Source organism: Ranitomeya imitator, chromosome 1, assembly GCF_032444005.1.
Source record: "Ranitomeya imitator isolate aRanImi1 chromosome 1, aRanImi1.pri, whole genome shotgun sequence".
NCBI lineage: Eukaryota > Metazoa > Chordata > Amphibia > Anura > Dendrobatidae > Ranitomeya > Ranitomeya imitator.
Genome location: NC_091282.1, coordinates 919,241,244 through 919,267,881, shown reverse-complemented (window position 1 = coordinate 919,267,881; position 26,638 = coordinate 919,241,244). Strand labels below are relative to the sequence as shown.

The 26,638-nt window shown below is 42.9% G+C and overlaps 2 protein-coding genes across 3 annotated transcripts in view; both read left to right on the top strand.

Annotated features, from left to right (window-relative positions):
• Nucleotides 1-26,638, top strand: part of LOC138655113 (ovochymase-2-like) — a 174,045-nt gene that overhangs the window by 117,171 nt on the left and 30,236 nt on the right. For both annotated transcript variants that reach the window (XM_069743553.1, XM_069743555.1), the window contains exons 18-20: nt 3,559-3,699; nt 12,954-13,187; nt 25,676-25,858. In XM_069743553.1, coding sequence (XP_069599654.1) covers nt 3,559-3,699; nt 12,954-13,187; nt 25,676-25,858 — 558 coding nt within the window. The remainder of the gene's footprint in view (nt 1-3,558; nt 3,700-12,953; nt 13,188-25,675; nt 25,859-26,638) is intronic.
• Nucleotides 4,481-5,501, top strand: LOC138655130 (uncharacterized). The gene is made up of 2 exons (XM_069743559.1): nt 4,481-4,737; nt 4,875-5,501. The coding sequence occupies exons 1-2, from the start codon at nt 4,622-4,624 to the stop codon at nt 5,350-5,352; spliced, it is 594 nt and encodes a 197-aa protein (XP_069599660.1). The 5' UTR covers nt 4,481-4,621; the 3' UTR covers nt 5,353-5,501.

The window sequence follows — 26,638 nt, the reverse complement described above, 5'->3', positions numbered from 1 at the left end:
GCCACCGTTCTGTAATTTGCTGCTCCCATCCATATGCCCCATACGCTGCTCCACTATGGTTGATGGCCCCCATAAGATGCTCCATAGTATATGCCCCGTATGCTGCTCCATTATGGTTGATGGCCCCCATAAGATGCTCCATAGTATATGCCTCATATGCTGCTCCATTATGGCTGATGGCCCCCATAAGATGCTCCATAGTATATGCTCCGTATGCTGCTGCAACGTCACAGGCAGAGGACCCGAAAGATGGAGCGACGCGCAGTGCTGGAACGGGACAGGTGAATATAGCTTATACTCACCCTCCTGCCATGTCCCTGCTTCTCCGTTGGAGATCGCGGTGTGCGTTCAGTGCTTACGCATACCGCGATCTCCTGGGCTGCGTCACTCTGTGGGGTCCAGACTGCGCCGGCGCTTGCGCAGTCTATAAAGGCTTCGGACAGAGTGACGCTCCCAGCATTATATTATAGATATATTTTTTAATAATTAAAAAAACCATATGCTAATAATATGGTGTTCAAATACAAAAAGTGGCTTGGGCTCCAAATAAAAAATAGAGTCCAAAATCATTTACAGTTTGTTTGACCAATCATTCAAACATCAGACTCAATTACTCAGTTGTTGAACATCTGCTACATTAGTTAAAGAAACACATATAGTTAAGTAATGTTTTTTTTTAAAGTTTTTAACTTTGCAAAACATATATAGATACATATTTAAACATTACGACATAGAAACAGCATTATCTTGCCAGGGAATTGCTCCATGAGTTGACACAAAATAATTTGTCAATATATCCCTAACTTTTAGGCCAGAAAGGGGACACCGCGCAGGAAGGACTTGTGTTGTAGGCCTACCCACATTAGGCAACATGCCTTCACCACTGTCAGTTGAGGAGCACTCATGAATTCTTGTGAAGTTGTGTACAACAACACAAGCTTTTATTACTTCATTAACATTTGCCTCACTCAGCTGAATGGCACACTGGAGAACACGCCATTTTGCTGCCATAATGCCAAAGGCGCACTCCACCAGTCGCCTTGCTCGTGAAAGTATGACATTAAATACACGCCGCCGGTGATCTAGGTTGCGTCGGGGATAAGGCCTCATGACATGCCTGGTCAATTGGAAGGCCTCATCTGCCACAAGTACATATGGCACTGGTTCAGCATTGGAGCCTGGGAGTTGTTGTGGTGGTGGGAGGTCCAACAGGTTTTCACATAGTTGCTGACCTATAATGGACACATTGAAGACTCTAGAGTCTCCAGTTCACCCATAGGCCCCAATGTCTACAATTATAAACCTGTAGTTACTGTCAACTACAGAACTACAGAGAAAAACTGCTTATAATTATAGAATTGGGTGCCCGAGTTCGGTGGCTTACGCACCCTGATATGTTTCCCATCCAGGGCTCCAATACAGTATGGAAATTGACAAGATTGTGAAAAAGCACGGGCTACTTTGAGCCAATCCTCCATTTTAGGCTCCGGCATCACAAGTTCATGCAGTCTGTCCCAGATTTCAACACATGTGTTACGTACAATGCCTGAAATTGTTGACCGCCCTATGAGAAATTCTAGATGTAATCCTGCATAAGATAAGCCAGTTGACAGGAATCTGAAAGCACAAAACAAAACAAAAAATATATACGTTACAATGCTTAGACAAAACCATAGTAAAACAAAGTAATATGAGTAAAAAAAAGGCAGGAGAACAGTGTACCTTCATAAATTTACACTGGATAACAACATTTAACATTTACTACATATTTGTATAGGATTGATAAAACATTTAGTAATCTAATTAAAAGAATATGCTAGGTTGTTAACATTACAAAAAAAATATCATCAACATACAGTATGTGAGGATGGTGATTACATACCGTAAGGTAAGGAGAAGACGCTACTCTGTGGATATGCATTTCCGCATCCTGGTATCCTGATACGTGATTCCTGGACGTACGATCTCCAACAACATATCAAAGGTGGATATTGTCATCCGACAGTAGTTGTAGAATTTTCCCGGATGTGTCCGCAGAGCTGAATAGAGCCCGTGAAAATGCCCTTTAGTGGAACGTTGCTGCAAAAGTGGATGCACCCACGTTCTTCTTCTCCTCCTTCGCAGATCAACTATCACAGGGTATGGCTGGCCAAGACCCAATTAAATAACACCCGCTGAGTTGGTGTGAATTGCAGGAGGTCAGACATGTTGCACAAGTAACACCACAACACCTACCCAAGCACAGCAACAAAATGGCCATATGGGAGGGTTTCATCTGTTGTTAAGGCCTTAAATAGGATTAGGCTGATGACTTAAATTATTTTCAGGCCTCAAAACCGTTAACATGTCCAATTTGTGAGTTTGCAAAAAAAAACGCATTACGGATGGCATACGGATTACATACGGAGGTAAACATGCGTAAAATATGCTGCCACACCCTACCTACGGATGACATACGGATCACTATTTTGGGAATATTTATGCATATTACATATGTAAAATACGGACCGTATTTCCCTACGCTGAGTGTGACCCCAGCCTAAGGCTACATTCACATGTTCAGTATTTGTTCAGTATTTTACATCAATATTTCTAAGGCTACATTCACGCGTTCAGTATTTTACCTCAGTATTTGTAAGCCCAAACCAGGAGTTGGTGATAAATACAGAAGTGGTGCATATGTTTCTATTATTCTTTTCCTCTGATTGTCCCACTCCTGGTTTTGGTTTACAAATACTGAGGTAAAATACTGACCAAATGGTGAACGTGGCCTCAAGGTGCATTTAGAGGTCCATATTAATCGAACCGAGTTCAGACCACAATGCACGGACAGGCCGACGGGTCTCCTGACCTGAGCGTGACTGCTTAATATATTTTTATCAAGCCGTCACACTTTTATCAGGCCAGTCGATGCATTACGGTCTGTTCTTCCTCCACTTTATATGGATGTATGAATGCATTCTTAGAACCATTTTTACTCTAGAAAAGAGGCATAAAAGCAATGATGAATGACCCTGTATAGGTACTATAATGTAACGATAATGTACCTATTGAGTTGAATAATTACCCAGTGAATGGCTATATTTGTCATTGGAAAAAACAGTGCTTCAAAATTTGATGTACTGGTAGTTTTTTTAAGCCAAATTCAGAATGGATTTAAAAGATGTAAGCATACGGTAAGTATGAATGGAGTAGCTATAACGCAGCCGCAAAACACAGCCAAAAGCCACAATGCTTCAGTTCTATGACTATTCAACAAGCAATCACTTGACTTTCTGTGGAGCAGGTATTTTGCACAAAAAAAAATAAAAATAAGGCACAGTCATGTAGTTTTGTTGGAGAAACAACTGTCCCCCTGCAAAATCAAGTAACTGTTTGTGTAATCACAGGAACTACTCAACGACTGGCCTTAACCTAGCAAATAGATAGAAATTACTGTAATTGCTGTAAAGAACATTGCAGGGGTGTTTTTCCACAAAACACTGTGTGAATCCACCCAAAACATGTTGACATTTGTGTGTGTCCCTTTTGACACAATCTGTCGTGTTTCCTTTCTAGGTGCCCACTGTGGAAACTTCATCCCAGCTGATCTAGTTAGCTTCAGCAACAAGTTGTCTGTACAATTCAGATCCAACAGCAGGTTGGTGGATGTTGGATTTTACGCTACCTGGGAATTTGTAGATCCATCTTCAATATCAAGTAAGTTTTTATGTGTTGAAAAACTATGATTGGACAAATATAGGAAACAAAATACAAATCAAAAGAAGACATAGTTAAAGGGAATGTCACCAACAGAGCTGCTATTTACCTGCAGACAGAAGCAGGGCTAATCTGGGGTAAATAGCATTCAAACCATGTCTGGCAAGCTTATGTGATATTCCCCCTGTAGTTGCTTACTTACGATCATTGGGGTGGTGCAGGGAGCTGTGCCATTATAGCATACTACGCAATGAGTGTGGCTGTAATCACACCTCAACACTTTCACAGCCTGATCTGCAGCTTGTCTATGTGTGTGCAGAGCAGCCTGTCTATCAAAGTGCTGGGGACTGATTAACCACTTAGTCTAGTTTCACATTTGCGTTAGAATCCGCAGCGTTTAATCCGCAACTGCAAATGAAGGAAAACCCACATGGAAACGCGTACAAACGCAGTGTTTTTAAGACGCATACGGTAACGCATGCGGTTTAAAAACGTGTCGTTTTCATGCTTTTGCATGCGTTTTGCATGCGTTTGCGTTTTTTGTGCGCATGGTGGAAAATTTTACAAGAGAAAAATCTAGATAACCAGACACTGCCAATGGGACTACAGAGGGGGTGTATTATGGGATATCTATATATAGACCCTAGGACTGCTGAAATCTTAACAGTGTGGTACTGTATCCTGTGTCATGATGAATCTTCGCATGGAGAGCTTTTATTTCAACCTGGATTTAAGCATCAAGCTGTTTTTTGCCTGTGCGTTTGCTTGGGAGCAACAAAGAAATCGAGAAAAACAGAGAAGGACACGGCGTCGGCGTTTTTGGTGACACCCCATTATCGAACTCCGGGAGAGCCGTGAAGCCTATCACACGCTATATGGCGAGCTTAATGCCAACCTGGACAAATTCTCAGAATATACCCGGATGTCGCAAGACTCTTTTCGGGATTTGCTTGGTCGTGTCAAAGGAGCCATCCAGAGACAGGACACCCAGCTCCGTAGAGCGATTCCTGCAGAGGAACGTCTGCTAGTTACATTAAGGTACGTAATAATTCTAAACAAATGCCAGTCATAATTATTGTTGGTCTGTCATGTATTCTTTGTATTTTCCTTTATGTCGTTAGCAGAACAACCCCATAAATAGAATTGATTGAAATCTATTTTTTATTTTATTACAGATTTCTGGCAACTGGAGAGAGCTTATCATCCCTCCACTTCCAGTACCGGCTTGGAATTTCCACCCTGTCTGGAATAGTTGCGGACACCTGCCGGGCTTTGTGGAACGTTCTCCGGGATGAATTTATACCCATACCCACCGAGGACATGTGGATGGGAATTGCAGATAAAGTCTGGAGTGTGTGTGATTTCCCCAACTGTTTGGGTGCGGTGGATGGAAAGCACATATGCATTATCAAACCCGCCAGAACTGGATCGGAGTACTTCAACTACAAAAAATATTTTTCTGTTTTGCCCATGGTAATAGCAGACTGTCGCTTCATCGCCTTGGACATTGGAGCTTTTGGCCGTGGCAACGATTCCCGGACTTTCAAGAACTCCGATATGGGCCGATGTGGGCAAAAATTTAAATTTTCCATGGCCATGAACTCTCCCCAACACTCAAGGCCCACCGATGCCATTTGTTATGGTTGGGGATGAGGCCTTTCAGATGTGTGAAAACCTATTGAAGCCATATTCCAGTCGGGACTTGAACCACACTTAAAGGATATTTAACTACAGACTGACCAGGGCCCGAATAACAGTAGAGTGTACCTTTGGGATTCTAGTCTCAAAATGGCGCATTCTTGCAACAGCCATTAATCTAAAAATGGAGACAGTCGATGAGGTGGTCAAAGCCTGTGTGGTTCTCCACAATTACATTATGGCTAAGGAGCGACCCAACATTGAACTGGATGAACTAGTTGCAAACCCATTGCCAGATTACCAGCATCACCCACTGCAGTCAACTGTTAAAGTTGGCCACATGCGGGACCAAGTTGCTGCCTTCTTTTATTCTGATATTGGACGTGTGGCATGGCAGTACAATATTGTGTAAAATGTCCTGTTGGGTTTGGGTCTGTACCAGTTATGTTTTAAATGTTACTAATATTTGTTGTTAATAAACTACGTGTTTTGTTATCTTGACCGTGTCTCCTATGTACCTCTACAAACCACTGAGGTTGTTAGTGGTAAGGTTGTTGACGTCATTACGTCCTGATTCTGCTCTGCAGTATCTATTGGACGCAGACTGAAGAGACGATGGCTGTTTACAAAACAGATCTATACTCATCAAGTCAGGTGTCAGAAATAATGAATTTGTGGTGCACAAATAACAGCCTCATGAATTCACTGTTTCTGACACATGTCCAGATGAGTATAGATGTGCCTTGAATGACCTCCATCGTCCCTTAACTTTGTGTGAAAAAGATTACGTACACAGAAGAGAAAATGGAGGTTATACAAGGCAGTTCTCTACTCACCAGATCAGGTGTCATAACTAATGAGTTTTTGGACACATGACCTGTTGAGTATTGTTCTGCTTTGTATTACCGCCATTTTCTCTTCAGTCTGCAACACAAAGTCACAGAGTAAGCAGAAGGAAGAGATTATGGAGAAAATACAAGTATTATTTTTTGGGCCACCTCATATCTCTATACCAAACACACACAAAGCTGCAGTGTTGTACTTACTAACTACTGGAGCTATGAGGTGGCGAAAAAATAAAGTGTGCGGCGCAGTGTTTTATTCAGCGCACGGTGTGTGTTGCCGGTTGCAAAATACACAATTACCCAAACATTATTGAGGGCAAAAAACATTATTATTTATTTTTACACCAAAAAATTAACTGCGCCTGCTTGGGGTAGAGTGCCGGAAATGGGGGGTATGTAGCTGTGAAGCTTGACTAACTGTGGACAACGCAGGGGTGGCAGGAGAAGGGACAATTAAATTACTGGGGTCTGGCAGTTCGGGGATGGGGCTTGACGCATGAGAGGGCAGAGAAACACTGGAAGGGTGAGACAAACCAGACATTACAGACACATTGGGATCTGAGGGGGGAGGGATAGCGATAGTCCTCTGTTTCTTATTTCCTTTCCATTTTTGGGATCGGCGCTGCAGTACGGGGAGCCTCGTTGGGCTCATTTCTAGTGGCCTGGCCGTGGTGACCGACCTATCAGGGTCCATGTGCCGCTGCATGGTTGTGGTGGTGGGGAAGGCCATGCCAGGGTCCGTGTGCCACTGCTGCTGCATGGTTGTGGTGTTGGGGAAGGCCATGCCAGGGTTCAGCTGCTGGTGCTGCTGCATGGTTGTGGTTGTGGGGAAGGCCATGCCAGGGTCCGGCTGCTGCATGGTGGTGAAGGTCATGCCAGGGTCCGGTTGCTGCTGTTGCTGCTGCTGCATGGTGTTGGCAGTGGAGGAGGTCCAAGCAGGAGCAGCAGTTGTTATGGTGGTGGTGGTGGGCTGTCCAACAGCACTCAGCATGGTGGTGGTGCTGCAGTGGTGTCCGGCAGTGCTTGGAATGGAGGTGGCCGTGCAGTGGTATGCAGCAGAGCTCGGCATTGAGGTCAAGCGTGACAGTGTTGGCACAGGTGGATATGCTGCCACTGTCTGCTGAAAATACAGACTCTGCTGCATAGCCTGCACGTAAGCAGCATTGCAGGCCTGCATGACACTAAGCTGGAGATCAGGAGTAAGGTGTTCTGACATGCCCTGTTCAATTTGATTTAAAAAATTATGTGCTGGCCTCTAGAGGTCGGCTTTCACTTGGTCAAGGTTTTTGGTGACCTCCTGGATACGTGTATTCATATGGCTAATGGCAGTATCCAGTCGGTCACCCATCGCCTTGAGTCAATCATGAAAGACCGAGCTCAAGTGCAAAAACTCAGGCATGAGTGACCTGTCCGAGGCCCTCTGCCGGGAAGGGCCCCAAAAAAAGAGGCAGAGGACTGGGACAGGGGAACACCTGATGGACCAGCTTCCTGGTCTCCAGTATGTGTGGCAGGCCCACTTGCTGCAGCGCTGCTGGAAGACTGGGACGGGTCCGTGGCTGTTTGATGAAGGACCGCTCCAGATCCAGGGTCAAGAGTGCTGCTCCATGTGCTGTGAAAAAAGAAGAAAAAAACACATTATTACCAAACATTTACAAAAGTTAAGCGCCAACTCCTGTGGAATAGAAACATACAGATTAAAGCAATACAACACAACCTAATACACCAAAAAAATACTTACGTTCTCTGGGCAAGGTCCAGTCTCAAAAATGCCAGAATGCGGTGGTATTTATACTTTCGGATCCTTGCTCCAGAACCACTAGGAACCCGGCTCTCTTGAAGAAGGTCCTTGTTGAAGCGATCCTTCATCGAACGCCAACGTGTTTTGACTTTGAAGCACTGTTGAAAAAACAAAAAAGAATGATTAGACAATGTACTTTTGGCCGTGATCACACAACTCTGTGTGATGAGAGAAACTCCTGAGAGTTTCCCTCATCACACAGAGTTGTGTGATCACGGCCAAGGTCACTGCTGCATCACACTGCATTGCAATACTTACAAAATGCATTTCGGACCTGAGCCGGGGCGTTGTCCCAGCCATCCCACATTGCTTTGGCCACCCAATCCATAGCCGCCGGATCGTCACGTTGTCCGAGTGCTGCGGAACCCGGGTGTCCCACAACGGGACTCGCTCATGGACCAGGGAGATAAGGAGGTCATATTCAATAAGGTCCTCATCCCGTTCTGGAACCTAGAAAATAAATAAAGACATTAATGTTGGATACATTAACATAAGGAAAAGAAAGGAAACAAAGACAGAAAACTGGCATGAATATTGAAAGCCAAGAAACAAAAGGAGTCAAGAAGAAAAAGGGAAAGAAAGAGGAAAGTAAAGAAATGAACATCCAATAGTAAAGTGAGGATACAATAAACAGTCAGCCACGTATACGTACACGATGCCGCCTTGCCACCCGACCGTGACCCTGCTGCTCCTGCTCAGCCTCTGCCGCAGTGGAAGAAGTGCTCTAACAAAAGGGGGGGAAAATTGTCATATGTGTAGATGTGACAGTGAATACTTACCAATCTGAGGAGGTGAGTACTCACTTCACTAACATGTTTGGCTTGTGCAGGCCCAGGCCGTTGCTCTACCTCAGAAGAAGATGACATTCTGGTGCACGCAGAAAGAAAGAAATGGCAGAAATTAGGACACATAGAGATAGAAAATAGAAAATAAAGACATTGGCTAGGATATACTCACAATGTTCAGAGTGTAGATTCCTTCCTGTGTCTGGTCTGCTGCGTCTGCTCTTGTTCCCAGTCTGCTGAGTAGTGACCTGCAAATGTCCACTCCCTCCCTTTATCAGTTTGTATGTGGGGGGTGGCTAATCAGTGTCTAGACATGTTTTCCTGTGATGCAACGCATGCGTTCACAAACGCAAGCAAACGCATGTGCTTGCGAACGCATGCGTTCACATAGACAGCAATGCTTTTTTTGCCGCATTCCTTCTGCTAACAACCACATACATTTCTAGGCGGCAAATTGACGCCTCTAAAATTACTAGATGTAACGTTTACCGCGCCAAACCGCAGACGACGAAACGATGCGTGCGTCATCAAACGCGGCAAAACGCAACCGATCGCAGACACATGCGTCCCTAATGTTAAATATAGGAATACATGACGCATGCGGATAATTGCAGAAGAAACGCTGTGTACACAACCGCAAATGTGAAACTGGCCTAACTGGGACGGACTAACCACTCTCTGCACAGCCCCGGATGACTGCAGCGTGTGGCTGCAGTGAAAAAATAACCTAATTTTCGCCACTGCTCCCATAAAGCAAGTAGGCTTTAAAGGGACTGCGCTTACAGTCCCTTTAAACTATTTTCCTGTGGAGAAGCATGTCACCAGACCAGACCTTCAGCCTTCTGCTATGTACAATGTTTTACAGTTGCAAGAAAGATGATTGATAGGATGGGACACCTGTTCCTCCACCAGCGGCTATTTTGAGGACAGGAGCACTAGAACCTGTAATATGTATTTGTAATATGTACAGTGGGGAAAATAAGTATTTGATCCCTTGCTGATTTTGTAAGTTTGCCCACTGACAAAGACATGAACAGTCTATAATTTTAAGGTTAGGTTAATGTTAACATTGAGTGATATAATATCAAAAATAAAATCCAGAAAATCACATTGTATAAATTATATAAATTTATTTGCTTTTTGAAGTGAGGAATAAGTATTTGATCCCTGTGGCAAACAAGACTTAATACTTGGTGGGAAAAACCCTTGTTAGCAAGCACAGCAGTCACACGTTTTTTGTAGTTGATGCTGAGGTTTGCGCACATGTCAGGAGGAATTTTGGTCCACTCCTCTTTGCAGATCATCTCTAAATCATTAAGACTTTGAGGCTGCTGCTTGGCAACTCGGAGCTTCACCTCCCTCCATAAGTTTTCTATGGGATTAATGGCTGGATCCTGGCTAGGCCACTCCATGACCTTAATGTGCTTCTTTTTTGGTACTCCTTTGCTGCCTTGGCTGTATGTTTTGGGTCATTGTCTTGCTGGAAGACAGAGCCATGATCTATTTTTAATGTCCTGGTGGAGAGAAAGAGGTTGTCACTCAGCATTTTATGGTACATGACTCCCTCCATTCTCCCACTGATGCGGTGAAGTAGTCCTGTGCCCATAACAGTGAAATACCCCTAAAATATAATGTTTCCATCTCCATGCTTGACAGTGGGGATGGTGTTCTTGGGTCATAGGCAGCATTTCTCTTCTTCCAAGGACCTCGATTTTTGTGTCATCTGACCACTGCACCTTCTCCCAATCTCTCACAGAATCATCCAGGTGTTCATTGGCAAACTTCAGACAGGCCTGCACATGAGCCATCTTGAGCAGGGGGAACTTGCGAGCACTGCAGGATTTTAAACCTTTACGGCGTAATGTGTTACTATTGTTTTCTTGGTGACTGTGGTCCCAGCTGCCTTTAGATCATTAACAAGTTACCCTCGTGTAGTTTTGTCCTGATCTCTCACCTTCCTCATGATCAAGGATACTCATAAGGTAAGATTTTGCATTATGCCCGAGATCGATGTCGATTGACAGTCATTTTGTATTTCTTCCACTTTCTTACTATTGCACCAACAGGTGTCTCCTTCTCACCCAGCATCTTACTTATGGTTTTGTAGCCCATTCCAGCTTTGTCAGGTCTATGATCTTGTCCCTGACATCCTTATAAAGCTCTTTGGTCTTGCCCATGTTGTAGAGGTTAGAGTCTGACTGATTAATTGAATCTGTGGACAGGAGTCTTTTATAACGGTGACTATGTAAGACAGCTGTCTTTAGTGCAGGTAACAAGTTGATTAGGAGCATCTAACTGGTCTGTGGGAGCCAGAACTCTTACTGGTTGGTAAGTAATCAAATACTTATGTCTCAATGCAAAATGGAAATACATTTATATAATTTATACAATGTGATTTTCTGGATTTTATTTTTGATATTCTATCTCTCAATGTTAAAATTAACCTACCCTTAAAATTATAGACTGTCTTTGTCAGTGGGCAAACTTACAAAATCAGCAAGGGATCAAATACCTATTTCCCCCACTGTGTATATTACTATGTGCCACAAAATGATATCACCAACAGATTTGTAATGATGCAATTTATAAGGTCTTTCATTTTAAAGCTACGCTTACAGCAGTTCTTTGGTCAGCATTCTTTATCAGTATTTACAAACCAAAACCAGGAGGGGAACCTGCATAGAGAAAATCTATAACAGAAAGATTTCTATCTATTCTAAATAATAAAATGCTGCGTTAAATATACGGAATTTAGGGCTCTTTACAAAAAAAAATAAACTATTGTGTAAAAATAGTATACTACTACAAGAAAACAGCATATTTAGAATCGATACAATTAAAACAATAGGATTGGATGTACCCATCCTCCCAAGTAAAAAATAAAAAAAAGTAAGTAAATTAAAAAATTATATGTATCTCAAAAAGTTGCAGGGAAGAAGCTGGACAGGCCAAGTACGGGATCACTACTTTAGGATACTGAGGGTCTGCTGCCATCTAGTGTCAAAGGGAATTTACAGCATTAGTGGTTGGATGACAAATTTCTACCAGTGTTTCCCAAACTCTAGTCCTCACAGCCCCCAACGGGTTATGTTCTCAGGATTTCCTTAATATTGCCCAGGTGATGGAAGTATCATCAAGGAATCAGAAGTTCACTCACCTGTGCAATCCTATAGAAATCTTGATAACATGACCTGTGGGGGCCGTGAGGACTGGAGTTTGGGAAACATTGATTTATACCAAGAAATTATTTTGGAAAATTTAATTCACTTGGAACTAACAGGACAATGAATACCTTCATGAGATAAATCCTATTCTCAATTGATCTACTGCAATATAAAGTAACAAGCGCAGCGGGTACTCCACTTACATAGGTCCAGCTCTGACTTTCCTTTACTTCTCTGGTGTATGTCTATTGGCTGCAGTGCTGATGACATGACTAAAAACAGTTGAATTCAACTGTTTTTAGTCATGACATCAGCACTGCAGCCAATAGACATACACCACAGAAGTACAGGAAAGTCAGAGCTGGACCTGTGGAAGTGGAGTACCCGCTGCGCTTGTTACTTTATATGTATACAAGCATTTGAGCGTCACATTTTTTTAAAGCAGAAAACCCCTTTAAAGAGAATCTGTCATTTCCAGAAAAGCTATTTCCCTACAGATGTAGTGGTAATCTTCATAAAATAGCATTTAAATCATGCCTGGCTGCCTCACTGGTGCAGCAGCTACAGGGAGAAAATGAAGTTATATTCTCCCTGCAGCCGCTAGTTATCAGAGCGGTGCAGGAAAGTGTTACAGCCACTAATCACTATGCAGTGAGCGTGGCTGTGATTAGGACCCAGAACAGTGACTGACAGCCTGCTTGTGGCATATGTGTGCAGAGCAGGCTGTCAGTCAATATAACGGGATCTCATCACAGCTCACTATGTAGTGCACAATGACTGTCTTAGCTTCCTGCACCGGCCTGATGACTGAGAGCGAGCGGCTGCAAGAATATAACTTCGTAGCCGTTGCTCCAGTAAAGCAGCCGAACAGGATTATAATCCTACTTTCCTGCAGATTACCACTATATCTACAGGGAAATAGCATTTTTAGAGGTGGCAGGTTCCCTTTAAGATCAAAGCCCAGATAGGATCTATGATGGCTTCCTGCTGTGAATTCTTTACAATATATCTGTATTTTTTTTAGGCATTGCACAGTGTGGTGGTCATTTCGATACAGACAAAGGAGAGTTTGAGTCACCCAACTGGCCTATGCTTTATCCAAGGAGTAAAGCTTGCACATGGAAAATAACAGTGCAACCCAGCAAGATAATTCACATCGTCTTTACAAACTTCACCCTACAAGCTGCAGCCATCATAGGAGGTTGTCTGGATTTTGTGGAAGTTTATGATGGAGATAAAGCTGAAGCCACCAGACTGGGTAAGTACAGAGTCCTCTGGGATTGGTGGCAGCCTGTGTAACAAAGATTATTCACACTGGTCAATTACTAGTTATATTCTGAGAAACTGGCCAGCGTGAAAAATCAGTGACCTGCAAACGGGTCATGTTTTCAGGATTTCCTTAGTATTGCACAGGTGATTGAATCATTTTGTGCAAGTTATTAAATTATCACCTGTGCAACGCAAGGAAATCCTGAAAACATGACCTGTCTGCAGCCCTCGAGGAATGCAGTTTGACACCTCTGAAATAGATTTAAAAGCAATATTTTATTAGAAAAGTAATTACAAGTAGACACAGCACATAAACAACGTACGTTTCGGAAAAGGAAATGTATATGGTTTGTATAGGGTTTTTTGTTGTTTTTTTTAACGGGGAAAATTTTTTTTAATTTGTATGAAAATAACACATTTTAACTATTGTTAATTTTGGGGGGGTTATTTTCCGAGACCCATACTGTTTTCATTTTTCAGTACAAAGAGCTGTCTGATGGCTTATTTTTTGCACCCTGAGCTGGCATTTATTTATTGATGTAATTATTGATACCATTATGAGGTAGATACGATGTTTTGATCGCCTCTTATTGCATTATTTCGGCAGCCGCCTAGATCCACGTATCATGTATTTGGTGTTTTTTTTTTTTTGTCATACCGTTTACCAATTGGATTCATTTATTTTGTATTTCATAAATTGGACACTTCTGAAAGCGGCAATACCAAATATTTGCAAAAATTGCCAGAATGATGAACAAGATTAGGAACCATAGTCCAAAATGTGGGGAACTCCCAAAACAATTACCGTAGAACAGTGAGAGGGCATGGAGCACCCCAAAAGTAATGGACAAATAATGGAGAAACGTATATACTGTATAAAATATTTGTATATTGTACTACCCTTATACTAACATCTACTATCAGCCTTTTGTGTTGTCACAGGTATTGTGTCTTCACCAGTTTGACCGTCTAAAAATGTTAATGTTGTATAATTGAAATCTATTTTAATAGCTTTAATAAAATACAAATATTTTATATTGTATAGGTTTCTACATTATTTGTCCCTTACTTTTGGGGAGTAAATGTTCCATGCTCTCTCAATGTTCTGATACCAAATATTTGTATTTTTTATTTTTTGTTTTCTTTTCAATGGGGCAAACAGGGGGTGATGTGAACTGTTGTGTTTTTTTATTTTTTTCATATTTTTTTAAAGCTTTAACTTTTTACTGTATTTAATAGTCCCCTTAGGGGACTTGAAGTTCTGCTATGTACAATGGCCATGGGCTGGGTTTCACAGGAGGATTGTAATGACAGGACCAGGGGTCACCAGCAGACCCTCGGCTGTCATGGCAACCCATCGGCACCCCACGAGCAGAGCACTGCTCCACCCACGGCTGTTAAAGGTACATGATGGGTGATTAAATCAGCCATCATTAGAGGAGAAAGATGCGAGCTCAGCATGTGAACCCGCAAGAAAGTCAGGGACATGACTTATGACATAAATGTACGTCATATGTCATGAGCGGGTTAAAGAAAGCCTGACCTCTTCCCACCCAGGCAAATCTTTATTTTTTTGCGTTCTTTTTTCCCATGCCTTCATTCAGCAATCATAATGGGATTTTATTTTTCCTTCAACATAACCATATGAGAACTTGTTTTTTTTAAGTTTCAAGTGAGGTAAAAAAAACTGAATTCCACAATCTGACTCCGCTATTTTGAGCTTTTACAGATCAACAATTATAGTGATGACAAACTTGTATAGTTGCTGGGTTTTTTAATTACTTAAAGGTAAGGTGCCATCATAAAAATGTTTAAAAAAATAGCAAAAATGTAAAGTATTAATGTTTTAATTTTTAACGGTAGAAATTGTGAAAAATAATTGAAAAAGACTAGGGGGAGTAGCTGCTGACCAAGTGTAGTGACCCCACTCTGTCCACTTCTATGGGAGCAATGGTGTAATGTGGTATGCCGCTCCTTACACTTCTATGGAAGAAGTGGTGTAATGTGTGACACCGTTTAGTTCACTTCTATGAGAGTAGTGGTGTAATGTGTGTGTGACACTACTCCATCCACGTCTTGGGGAGCAGTGTAATGTTTTACCCCCCAACCCCCCACCCCCCATACCCCTGCTCCATTCACTTCTAAGGGAGCAGTGGTGTAATGTGTGACACCACCCCATCCACTTCGAGGGGAGAAGTGGTATAATGTGAAATTTTGCTACTTTCACTTCTATGTGTTGCACCACTCCATCCACTTTTATGGGAGCAGTGGTGTAATGTGCGACACCGTTTAGTCCACTTCTATGAGAGTAGTGGTGTAAGGTGTGACACTGCTCCATCCACTTCTAGGTGAGCAGTGTAATGTGTGATCCCCCCATCTCCTGCCCCATCCACTTCTATGGGAGCTGGTGTATAAGGTGTGACACTGCTCCATCCACTTCTGGGGAGCAGTGTAATGTGTGACCCACCATCCCCCTGCTCCATCCACTTCTATAGGAGCTGTGGTATAAGGTGTGACACTGCTCCATCCACTTGTTGGGGAGCAGTGTAATGTGTGACCTCCATACCCTTGCTCCATTCACTTCTATGGGAGTAGTGGTATCATGTGTGACACCACCCCATCAATTTCTATAAGAACAGTGGTGGTATGTAGGACACCACTCTGTTCACTTCCTTGGGAGCAGCATTGTAAGGTATAACCCCTCCACTCCCATGGGAGCTGTGGTGTAATATGCCATACAGGTTGGGATTTGATACGCAGAGTGTATCACGTGCTGGAATTCTCTGTGGGCTGTACCACACATTATGGGCATTAGATATGCGGCTCTGAGGTGTATCACAGATGATGGGCATTAGATATATGGCCCTGGGTTGTATCACAGATGGGATTAGATACCCAGCTGTGGGCTGTTTCACAGATGAAGGGTATTAGATATGCAGCTTTGGGTAATAGCATAGATGATGGGATTAGATACATGGTTCTGTTTTGTATCACACAGGATGGGCCTTAGATACACCGCTTTGAGTTGTATCACAGATGAAGGGCATTCGATACATGGCTCTGGGTTGTATCACAGATTATGGGATTAGATATATGGGTCTGATTTGTGTCACACAGGATGGGCCTTAGATACAAGGCTATGGGCTGTAACACAGATGATGGGCATTATATTCACGGCCCTGGGTTGTATCACAGATGAGATTTAGATAAACGGCTCTGGGTTGTTTCACAGATTACGGGCATTAGATACTCGCCTCTGGGTTATATAACAGATGATGGCATTAGGTACATGGCTCTTGTTTGTATCACACAGGATGGACCTTAGATACACTGCTTTGGGTTGCATCACAGATGATGAACATTAGATATGCGGCTCTGGGTTGTATCACAGATGATGAGATTAGATACATGGATCTAGGTGGGTATGAAGCATGATGGGAAATAGATGCACGACTCTTAGGCTGCCATCACACTAGCAGTATTTTGTCAGTATTTTACATCAGTATTTGTAGCCAAAACCAGGAGTGGAACAAATAGAGAAAAAGTATAATAGAAACATATGGACCACTTCTGCATTTATCACCCACTCCTGGTTTTGGCTTACAAATACTGATGTAAAATAATGACCAAATACTGCTAGTGTGACGGCAGCCTTAGTTGTATCATGCATGATGGACAATACATATGCAGCTCTGGGTTGTATCACAGATGATGGCCTCCAGGTCACGGCTGGAGGCAGCCACAGTGCAGGAGATCCAGTCAGACACCGACCGCATTCTCCTACAGTATGTGCAGGGGCTGCCATATTTGAGGTGTGTAAATGTCGTGCTCAGACATATACACAATGATAATATAATTGATTACATCTATATATATAATTGCCTAAGGGTTTTTCCGTCTGTCTGTCTGTCTGTCCCGGAAATCCCGCATCTCTGATTGGTCGAGACCGCCAGGCCTCGACCAATCAGCGACGGGCACAGCATGGCGACGATGATGTCATAAAGGTTGCCTCGACCAATCAGCGACGGGCACAGTCTGCCGCGAATTCGCCTCGACCAATCAGCAACGGGCACAGTATCGACGTAGATGTCATAATGGTTGCCATGGCGACGATGATGTCATAAAGGTTGCCTCGACCAATCAGCGACGGGCACAGTCTGCCGCGAATTCTGGAATCATCATTGTCTATATACTACGGGGACATGCAAATTCTAGAATACCCGATGCGTTAGAATCGGGCCACAATCTAGTAATCAATAATTATTAATACAAAAAAGAAAAATCACAGCACCTTCTTTTTAATGGGAACCTTTCGCCAATTTCTGCTTCGTAAACTGACTACATCATGATAAAAGTGTTGAATAAAACGTAGTATTCCTTTTTTATTCTTCTAAATTTTAAGGAACCTAATGTTCTAATTTCACAGGTCAACCCATAGTCTATGGGTTCATACCCTGCTGCATGAGAGTGAATTTACAGGTGTATAGACTTACTATTAGGTTATGTGCACACGTTGCGGATTAGGCATAGGAATTTCTGGTGTGGATTCTGCCTCTCCTGGCAGAAACCGCACCTGTGGATTTGTCGCGTTTTTTGTGCAGTTCCGCAGCGTTTTTTGTGCATTTTTGCGGCGGTTTTCTAGCGGATTTGCTGCGTTTTTTACCCCTGCGGTTTTCTATAATGGAATCGGTACAAAAATGCTGCAGATTCACAAAAAAGAAGTGACATGCTACTTCTTTTAAACCGCAGCGTTTCCGCAGCAGATTTTCCACAAAGTGTGCACAGCATTTTTTTTTCTCATTGATTTACATTGTACTGTAAATCAGTTGCAGATCTGTAGCGTTTCTGCACCTCAAAAAACTCTGCGGATCAGCAACGTGTGCACATACCCTAAAACACCTACCCCACCTTGTGCACAGCTCATGCAGGAACTGCACACTTTAGAATAGTGTTTTGACTGATTGATGGCTATCTCAGGTCTTATGCCTGTCCCACATGTCCAGATAATTCTGGTACCGGAATTATCCGTGTCCGTGACGTGGCACATCAGTGTGGCACACGTGCGGCATCCGTGTGCCGACTGGGTACCACACGCACCGTGCAGGAGACAGCGCTACAGTTAAGCGCTGTCCCCTGCATCTGGTGCTGAAGCCGCCATTCATTTCTTCTCTCCAGCAGCGTTCGCTGGAGAAAAGATATGAAAAATCTTTTTTTTTTTTTGATGTTTAAAAAAAAGATCCCTGTCCCCAACCCTCTCCCACCCCCTGTGCATCCCCCCCCCCCTCCCCGCTGTTAATAAAATACTTACCCGGCTCCCTCGCTGCTTCCTCTCCTTGCCGCAGATTCTCCTGTATGAGCGGTCACGTGGTGCCGCCCATTACAATGATGACTATGTGATGACTATGCGGCTCCACCTCCCATAGGGACGGACAGCATCCGTATGCGGTACGTGTTTTACACGGACCCATTGACTTTAATGGGTCCGTGTAATACGTGCGCTCCCACGAACACTGACATGTCTCCGTGTTTTTCAAACGGACACACGGTCCGTGAAAACACGCTGACATGTGTAGAGACACATTGATTTTAATGTGTCTACGTGAGTCAGTGTCTCCGGTACGTGAGGAAACTGTCACCTCACGTACCGGAGCCCCTGACGTGTGAAACCGGCCTTAGACCCAGTCACCCACGGATCAGCAACCCTATGCATTGCTGACAATATATAAAAACTTTTACAAAATGATAGTTGTACTTAACATATTGCAGTGGTGGTACACCATGTGTGGCTCTCATTAAACAAACTAAAGCAAAAAAAACACTTCAGATTTAGCTATGTTCAGATAATGAATGTTTTGCGATGCAGTTTTTGCTGGAAATCCAATAAATGCCCTAATCTAAATGCTGCTGGTTTTCCTCTATGTGTGAAAATGGATTTTGTAAACCCCTTTTCTATGTAGAACAAAAAAAAGCCAGAGGACAACAGATACCAAATTCTTATTATGTGTACCAATAAAGGTTGGTAACAAATATAATACAATAAAATGCATTTTAAATTAATATAAAAATGGTAAAACATAAAAATCCCACTGGAAGGTGGTAAAATAGTTTGCTAATAGTTTATTGATCATTTGATGAAAAGAGGCTTCAACACTAGTTTTACACTGCTTCTTCAGGAAGTGCATTGTCACTTGTTCCATGCTGCTTCTTCAGGAAGTGTAACCAAGATGGAAAATGTTAGACAAATATAAAAACGCAATGATAAGTAAACCAACTCTTTGAATATGCACTTATTCTGTCTATTTCACATGAATGTCTGTGGTTGCCAATGTTGGAAATGATAGCATCACCTTATTGTCATGCTGTGACGGTTTTCGGTAAGAAATGGGGGCTTGAAATTGTCCCTGAAACTAAGGCCTAACTATCACTATTGTGGGAGTACTCTGGGAGGTAGAGAGGCCCAAGTCTCTGACCTTACTATGCCCCTGTTAAACCCTGATCTGTCCCATTCCACACCTCATGAGGCATGGGACAGAAATGTAATGTAAACAAGACAAAAAAAATCGATAACAGAAAACCTCTATGATATAAAAGCACTAACCAAAAATAGGCAGGAGCATAGGGACAGGGAAGAATTAACTAAATGGAAACAGAGACAAGGAGATAAATACACATGTACTACAGCAAACCACAGAACGCTTCTACAACAACTCTACTCCAAACACTTAGCTTTAGCACACCGCACAAGAAGACAAATCTTTCACCGGCAGGAACAAGAAGTTCTGACCAGTTTATATAGGAAGAGGTAATGACCAGATCAGAAGCAGCTGAAATGGAGCTGCATGTTTCTGACTAGCATACAATGGGTTGTAAACCTCTTCAGCAACAGAAGAAACAAAATCCATTTAATATGGGACACAAATCACACCATCTCTAAACAATACCTGTTATTCATTAGCTGACATGACCATCAATCTCCAGGTCTTCCAGGGGGACATGACATCCTCTTGATAGTACCCCCCTCCCCCTTCTACGAGGTTGCCAGTGGACCTTCAGAACCAGGTTTATCTGGATGGGCTGCATGGAAGGTCCAAATTAGTTTACTGGCATTAGATGCTGGCACCCACATCCTTTCCTCAAGACCATACCCCTTCCAGTGCACCAAGTATTGTAAAGTGCTGCGAACCATATGTGAATTCACAATTCTTGCCACCTGACACTCCAAATTGAAATTAGCAATAATTAATGGTGGCGGCAGCAAGGGTGACGGCTGCACAGGCGCTACATATTATATGAGAATTAACCTGTGGAAAACGTTGTGGATTTTAAGAGTTAGAAGAAGCTGAAGATAAAAGGCCACAGGGTTAATTACGGCGACCACCTTGTCAGGACCAATGAACCTAAGAGCTAATTTCCAGGAAGGAATTTTCAATTTAATATTTCTGGTAGACAGCCATACTAAATAATTCACACCCAGGTCCGGACCTGACAACCGTTTCTTATCAGCCTTGCATTTGCATCTGTCCACCATGATCTTTAAGTTGTTCTGAACCCCTTGCCATACAGATGAGAGCGATGAAGAGAATCGTTTCTCACCAGGAACCCCTGAAGACCCCTTCTTACTGAAGGTGCAGAACTGAGGATAGAAGTCATATGCACCAAAAAATAACGACTTACCAGTGGACTCACTGCAACGATTGGTTAAAGGCAAACTCAGCTAATGGTAGAAAAGATGACCAATCCCCCTGGTTATCTGACACAAAACACCTGAGGTATGTCTCCAGACTTTGATTTAGAAGTTCAGTGTGACCACTAGTTTGAGGGTAAAACACTGAAGAAAAGGATACAGGAAAGAAATATATCTTGGTACCGTGTTAGCCACTGAAGAAAAGGAAAAATGCATCCCTAGGCGAGAACAAAATGCCCTCCAGAATTTAGATACAAACTGGGCCCTCCAATCTGACGCCACATCAGAGGGTACCCCGTGAAGCTTTACGATCTCGTTGACAAAAACCTGAGCCAGGGTCTTAGTATTAGGGAGAGCAGGTAAAGCAATGAAGGTCGCCATGTTACTGAACCTACCCAACACAACTAAGATAACAGTTTTACAAGAACAGAAAGGAAGATATGTAATAAAATCCATGGATAAATGTCAGATATGATTAATGTTAGAAGAGCCCCAGATGGATGAGTAAGTGGGGGTCTTAGAATGTGCACAGACATTACAGGAAGATACAAAGTTGACTACATCCCAATGCAACCTTGGCCACCAAAAATGATGAGAAAGGAGGTCCAAGGTTGCTTTACTACCTGGAGGACCAGCAGGAACCGAGCTATGATGTGCCCCTAAAACTTTGAAATGCAGATACAGTGGTACAAATAATTTCACTGAAGGACAAGCAGGGGCATCCTCCTGAGCCTTCAATACCTTTCCCTCCAGCTCGGAAAACACGGCAGAGATAACCATCCCTTCTTGTAAAATAGAGACAGAGTCATCCAATCAACCACCCCCAGGGAAACTTCAAGACAAAGCATTAGCTTTGACATTCTTAATCCCAGGACACTAAGGCTATGTATACACGTAGAATGGTCCTCTGCGGATTTTTCTGCAGCGGATTTGATAAATCCACGGGGCAAAAACACTGCGTTTTTCCTGCGGATTTACCACGGTTTTTGTGCGGATTCCACTGCGGTGTTACACCTGAGGTTTTCTATTATGGAGCAGGTGTAAAACCGCTGCGGAATCCGCAGAAAGAATTGACATGCTGCGGAATATAAACCGCTGCGTTTCCGCATGTTTTTTTCTGCAGCATGGGCACAGCGTCTTCTGTTTCCCATAGGTTTACATTGTACTGTAAACTCATGGGAAACTGCTGCGGACCCGCAGCTGCGGAAACGCTGCGGATCCGCAGCAAAATCCGCAATGTGTGCACATAGCCTAAATGACAACAAAATTAAACCTGGTAAAAAACAAAGACCATCGTTTGTCAATGATTAAGACACTTAGCGGATTCGACGTAAAACAGATTTCTATGATCAGTACTGACATTGACAAGCTGGACTGCTCCCTCCAATAAGTGACGCCAGTCCACAAAAGCCAACTTGATGGCCAAAAGTTCCCTATTGCCTACATCATAGTTTCTTTCGGTCGACAATAATTTGTTTTTAGTGAAGATGTCACATGGATGCCACTTACCAGAGTATGACAACACAGCTCCAGATGCATAAACCTCAACAATAAATGGCTGGGAAACATTAGGTTGAATGAGTACAAGAGCAGTAGAAAAGGATTTCTTCAATGAAAAAATTGCCTAACGGGTGCAGTTGGACCACCTTGAGAACCTGTCTTTGTCATTTCAATGAGTGTTTGACAATCAACAAGACATTTTTGATAAACTTACGATAGTAGTTATCAAACACCAAACAGCGTTGCAACGCTTTCAGATTCACTTGCAGATCCCATTCAAGATCTGCACAGATCTCATCAGGATCCATCCAGAAATCTGCCACAGACACTAGGGAACCCAGGAACTAAATCTCTTGTATGGCAAATACAATTTTTTTAAATTTGGCATACAGTTTATTATCCCGCAAAACCTGTAACACCTGCCAGATGTATACCTGATGTGACTTGAGATCAGGTGAGTAAATTAAATTATCGTCAAGATACACCACCCCAAATCTACCCATAAGGTGACGAAAAATGTTGTTAACACATTGTTTGAAAATTGAGGGGGTATTAGTCAAATCAATGGGCATGACAAGGTTTTCACAATGCCCTTCAGGGGTGTTAAAAGCCATCTTCCACTCATCCCCCTCCTTAATCCTAATCATATTATAGGCTCCGATGAGGTTCAGGTAAAGGTACCATCACACTAGACGATATCGCTAGCGATCCGTGACGTTGCAGCGTCCTCGCTAGCGATATCGTCCAGTGTGACAGGCAGCAGCGATCAGGCCCCTGCTGTGCTGTCGCTGGTCGGGGAAGAAAGTCCAGAACTTTATTTGGTCGCTGGACTCCCCGCAGACATCGCTGAATCGGCGTGTGTGACACTGATTCAGCGATGTCTTCACTGGTAACCAGGGTAAACATCGGGTAACTAAGCGCAGGGCCGCGCTTAGTAACCCGATGTTTACCCTGGTTACCATCCTAAAAGTAAAAAAAAAAAAACACTACATACTTACCTACAGCTGTCTGTCCTCCAGCGCTGTGCTCTGCTCTCCTCCTGTACTGGCTGTGAGCGTCGGTCAGTCGGAAAGCAGAGCGGTGACGTCACCGCTCTGCTTTCCGGCCGCTGTGCTCACAGCCAGTACAGGAGGAGAGCAGAGCACAGCGCTGGAGGACAGACGGCTGTAGGTAATATGTACTGTTTGTTTTTTTTTTACTTTTAGGATGGTAACCAGGGTAAACATCGGGTTACTAAGCGCGACCCTGCGCTTAGTTACCCGATGTTTACCCTGGTTACCGGCATCGTTGGTCGCTGGAGAGCGGTCTGTGTGACAGCTCTCCAGCGACCAAACAGCGACGCTGCAGCGATCCGGATCGTTGTCGGTATCGCTGCAGCGTCGCTAAGTGTGACGGTACCTTTAGAGAACCATTTTGCCCCAACAACCTGATGAAATAAGTAGGGAGAGAGTGAGAGGGGATAATGGTCCCAGATAGTAATCCAATTTAACTGATGAAAATCAAAACAGAGACACAGGCCCCCATCTTTCTTTTTAACAAAGAAGAACCCCGCCACTACCGGTGAAAAGAGGTTCTAATATGTTCCTTAGCAAGATTCTCAGAGATGTAATCCTTCATGGCCTGACATATAAAGGCTCAGACACATTGTATGATCTGGTTTTGGGTAATTTCGCTCCAGGAAGCAAGTTTACGAGGCAGTCATACACACGGTGTCGAGGAAGTTCCTGGCACCCCTTTTCTGAGAACACAACTACAAAATCAGACAGAAAAGAGGGTATGGTTTTTGCAGAAATCACTCCATTTCACTATTTCTCTGGACTGGCAGTCAGTAACAGGATTATGCACAGTTAGCCAGGGAAGAACAAGAAAGGAGCTCACTGTAAAGAGTCCTAATGCGCAGGTTTACATTATGCGCTACTTGCGTAAATTTTCCCTGATGAAGAGATGGAAAGTGAATTACAAATATGGGTATGGCCTTCTACAGGGAAGACCAAGGTCCCATGTGAACCAAGCATTCACCATATTAGCTCCCTCCCCACTATCCAAGAAAATAGGTTTTAAGGAGTACCATGGGGGGCAGAGTCACAACAAGTCCATCCCTGAGGCGTCTATCTATGTGTCTGGCCAGAGCCATTGTGGCCTACAACGAATCAGGAGTTTTGTAAAACGCTAGTGCGTCTTTTAATCTTACAAACAGGCCCTGACAAAACTGACTCCTAAGAGTAGGAGGATCGTTCCACTGGGTATCAGTGGCCCATCTACAGAACTCAGAGCAGAATTCCTCTGCCGGGCGGTCATCACACACACAAGATATAGAGCCTCAAAAAACAATTAACCGACTGGAGTGACAGTGAGTCTGATGGAAGTGAAAAGGTCCAAGATTTGGGATCTTCTTGAAGGAGAGAAATAACAATTCTAATCTGTTGCTACCCACTCCCAAATAAATGAGGACAAAGCCTAAAATAAAGCTTGCAAAGTTCACAGAACAAAACAAATTTATCACATCCCCCAGAACACCTATCCGAGAGGGCCACCTTAGGTTCCAGTTCAGCCTGACTACCCGCCAGACAGTTTGCTGCTGTGAGACCCTAGATTGCAGGTCTGACAGTTCAAGCGACAGACCCTGCAAATGTTTGGCAAGGACTGCAACGGGATCCAAACGAAGATACAAAATGTGGGGCCGGTGAAAATGTCACACTGTGACGGTCTTCGGTAAGGAAAGGGGGTCTCAAACTATCCCTGGAACTGGGACCCTAACTCCAGGGTCTCCAGGTCTTCCAGTGGGACGTGACACCTTCCTAACACTTATACACCCGATTCCTCCATAATGCTTTGAGCATGTTACTTTAGGATATTTCTATTATGTGCACACATATCATCTCATATGGTGTCTCAGGATTTCACATCATTATTTAGTGTGCAATGTATATGTGAAAAACTCAATAATACTGCTAAATAAATGACTAAAGTGATCATTTTTACCACTATCTGGTGTGTTTCACTTTGACTTGAATGCATTTTATTGTATTATTACAAATACCAAAAAAGGTTATTAAAAATAAGCATTTGCTAGTAGCTGTCCCTCAGTTTTGGTGGTTTTAGAATTAATTAGGTGGACACAATAAAAATATTTGCTTTACCTGCCCGACTGCACTTATTTGTGATCCCATTTCTATGTAGTGTAATGTAAAATCTGCAGCAAGTATTCTATGTCTGATCACTTTATTTCCCTCTGATTAATGAAATCTATGATGGAGGATAGATTCATAACCTAACTTTAATTTGTATTACAGGTCAGTTCTGTGGAAGCACATTACCGAACACCCTAAACACAACAGGGAATACTGCTGTTATTAAATTTGTCAGCAATCACGCGCAGAACGCCAGAGGTTTCAATGGATATTGGACAACTAATCTGACTGATATTCCAAGCATCGCACTGATACCTCCCAAACCATGGGATGATGATACCGTAGGTGAGTTGTTTAGCTTTAGATCTATGCTGGAATAACATTGTGCAGCCTTGTATGCTTCTCTCAATTAGTCTATAATAAACTCCTGAAGGGATAATACAACTAGCGCTTTATTCTAAGGCTATAAATGTGTGATCCGAATTCCAATCCCACAATGATATAACATTCGTCATGCGACTTCTGTTTTAGGAACTGTCGTTAAAAGTGCACTGGGTTTCATATGGTGCCATTAAAGGGACTCTGTCACCTGAATTTGGAGGGAACAATTTTCAGCCATAGAGGAGGGGTTTTCGGGTGTTTGATTCACCCTTTCCTTACCCGCTGGCTGCATGCTGGCTGCAATATTGGATTGAAGTTCATTCTCTGTCCTCCATAGTACATGCCTGCACAAGGCAAGGTGTCATATGGAAACATTTTTTAATTTTATACTCTGATGTATAATTTGAACAGGCTGCGATAGATTTCTAACAGGAGTATCCGTTGCCCATAGGCTGTAATAGCACCCATTTAAGCTGAGGACATACAATACTGTGCAAAAGTTTTAAGCAGGTGTAGAAAAAAAAATTCTGTAAAGTAAGAATGCTTTAAAAAATAGAAGTGTTAAAAGTTTACTTTTGTCAATTAACAAAATGCAAAAAAAAATTAATAAAACAAAAATCTAATAAAAATCAATATTTTTGGTGTGATCATCCTTCAAAACAGCATCAATTTTCTAAGTATACTTGTAGACAGTTTTTGAAAGCATTCAGCAGGGAAGTTGCTCCAAAAACCTTTGAGAACTAA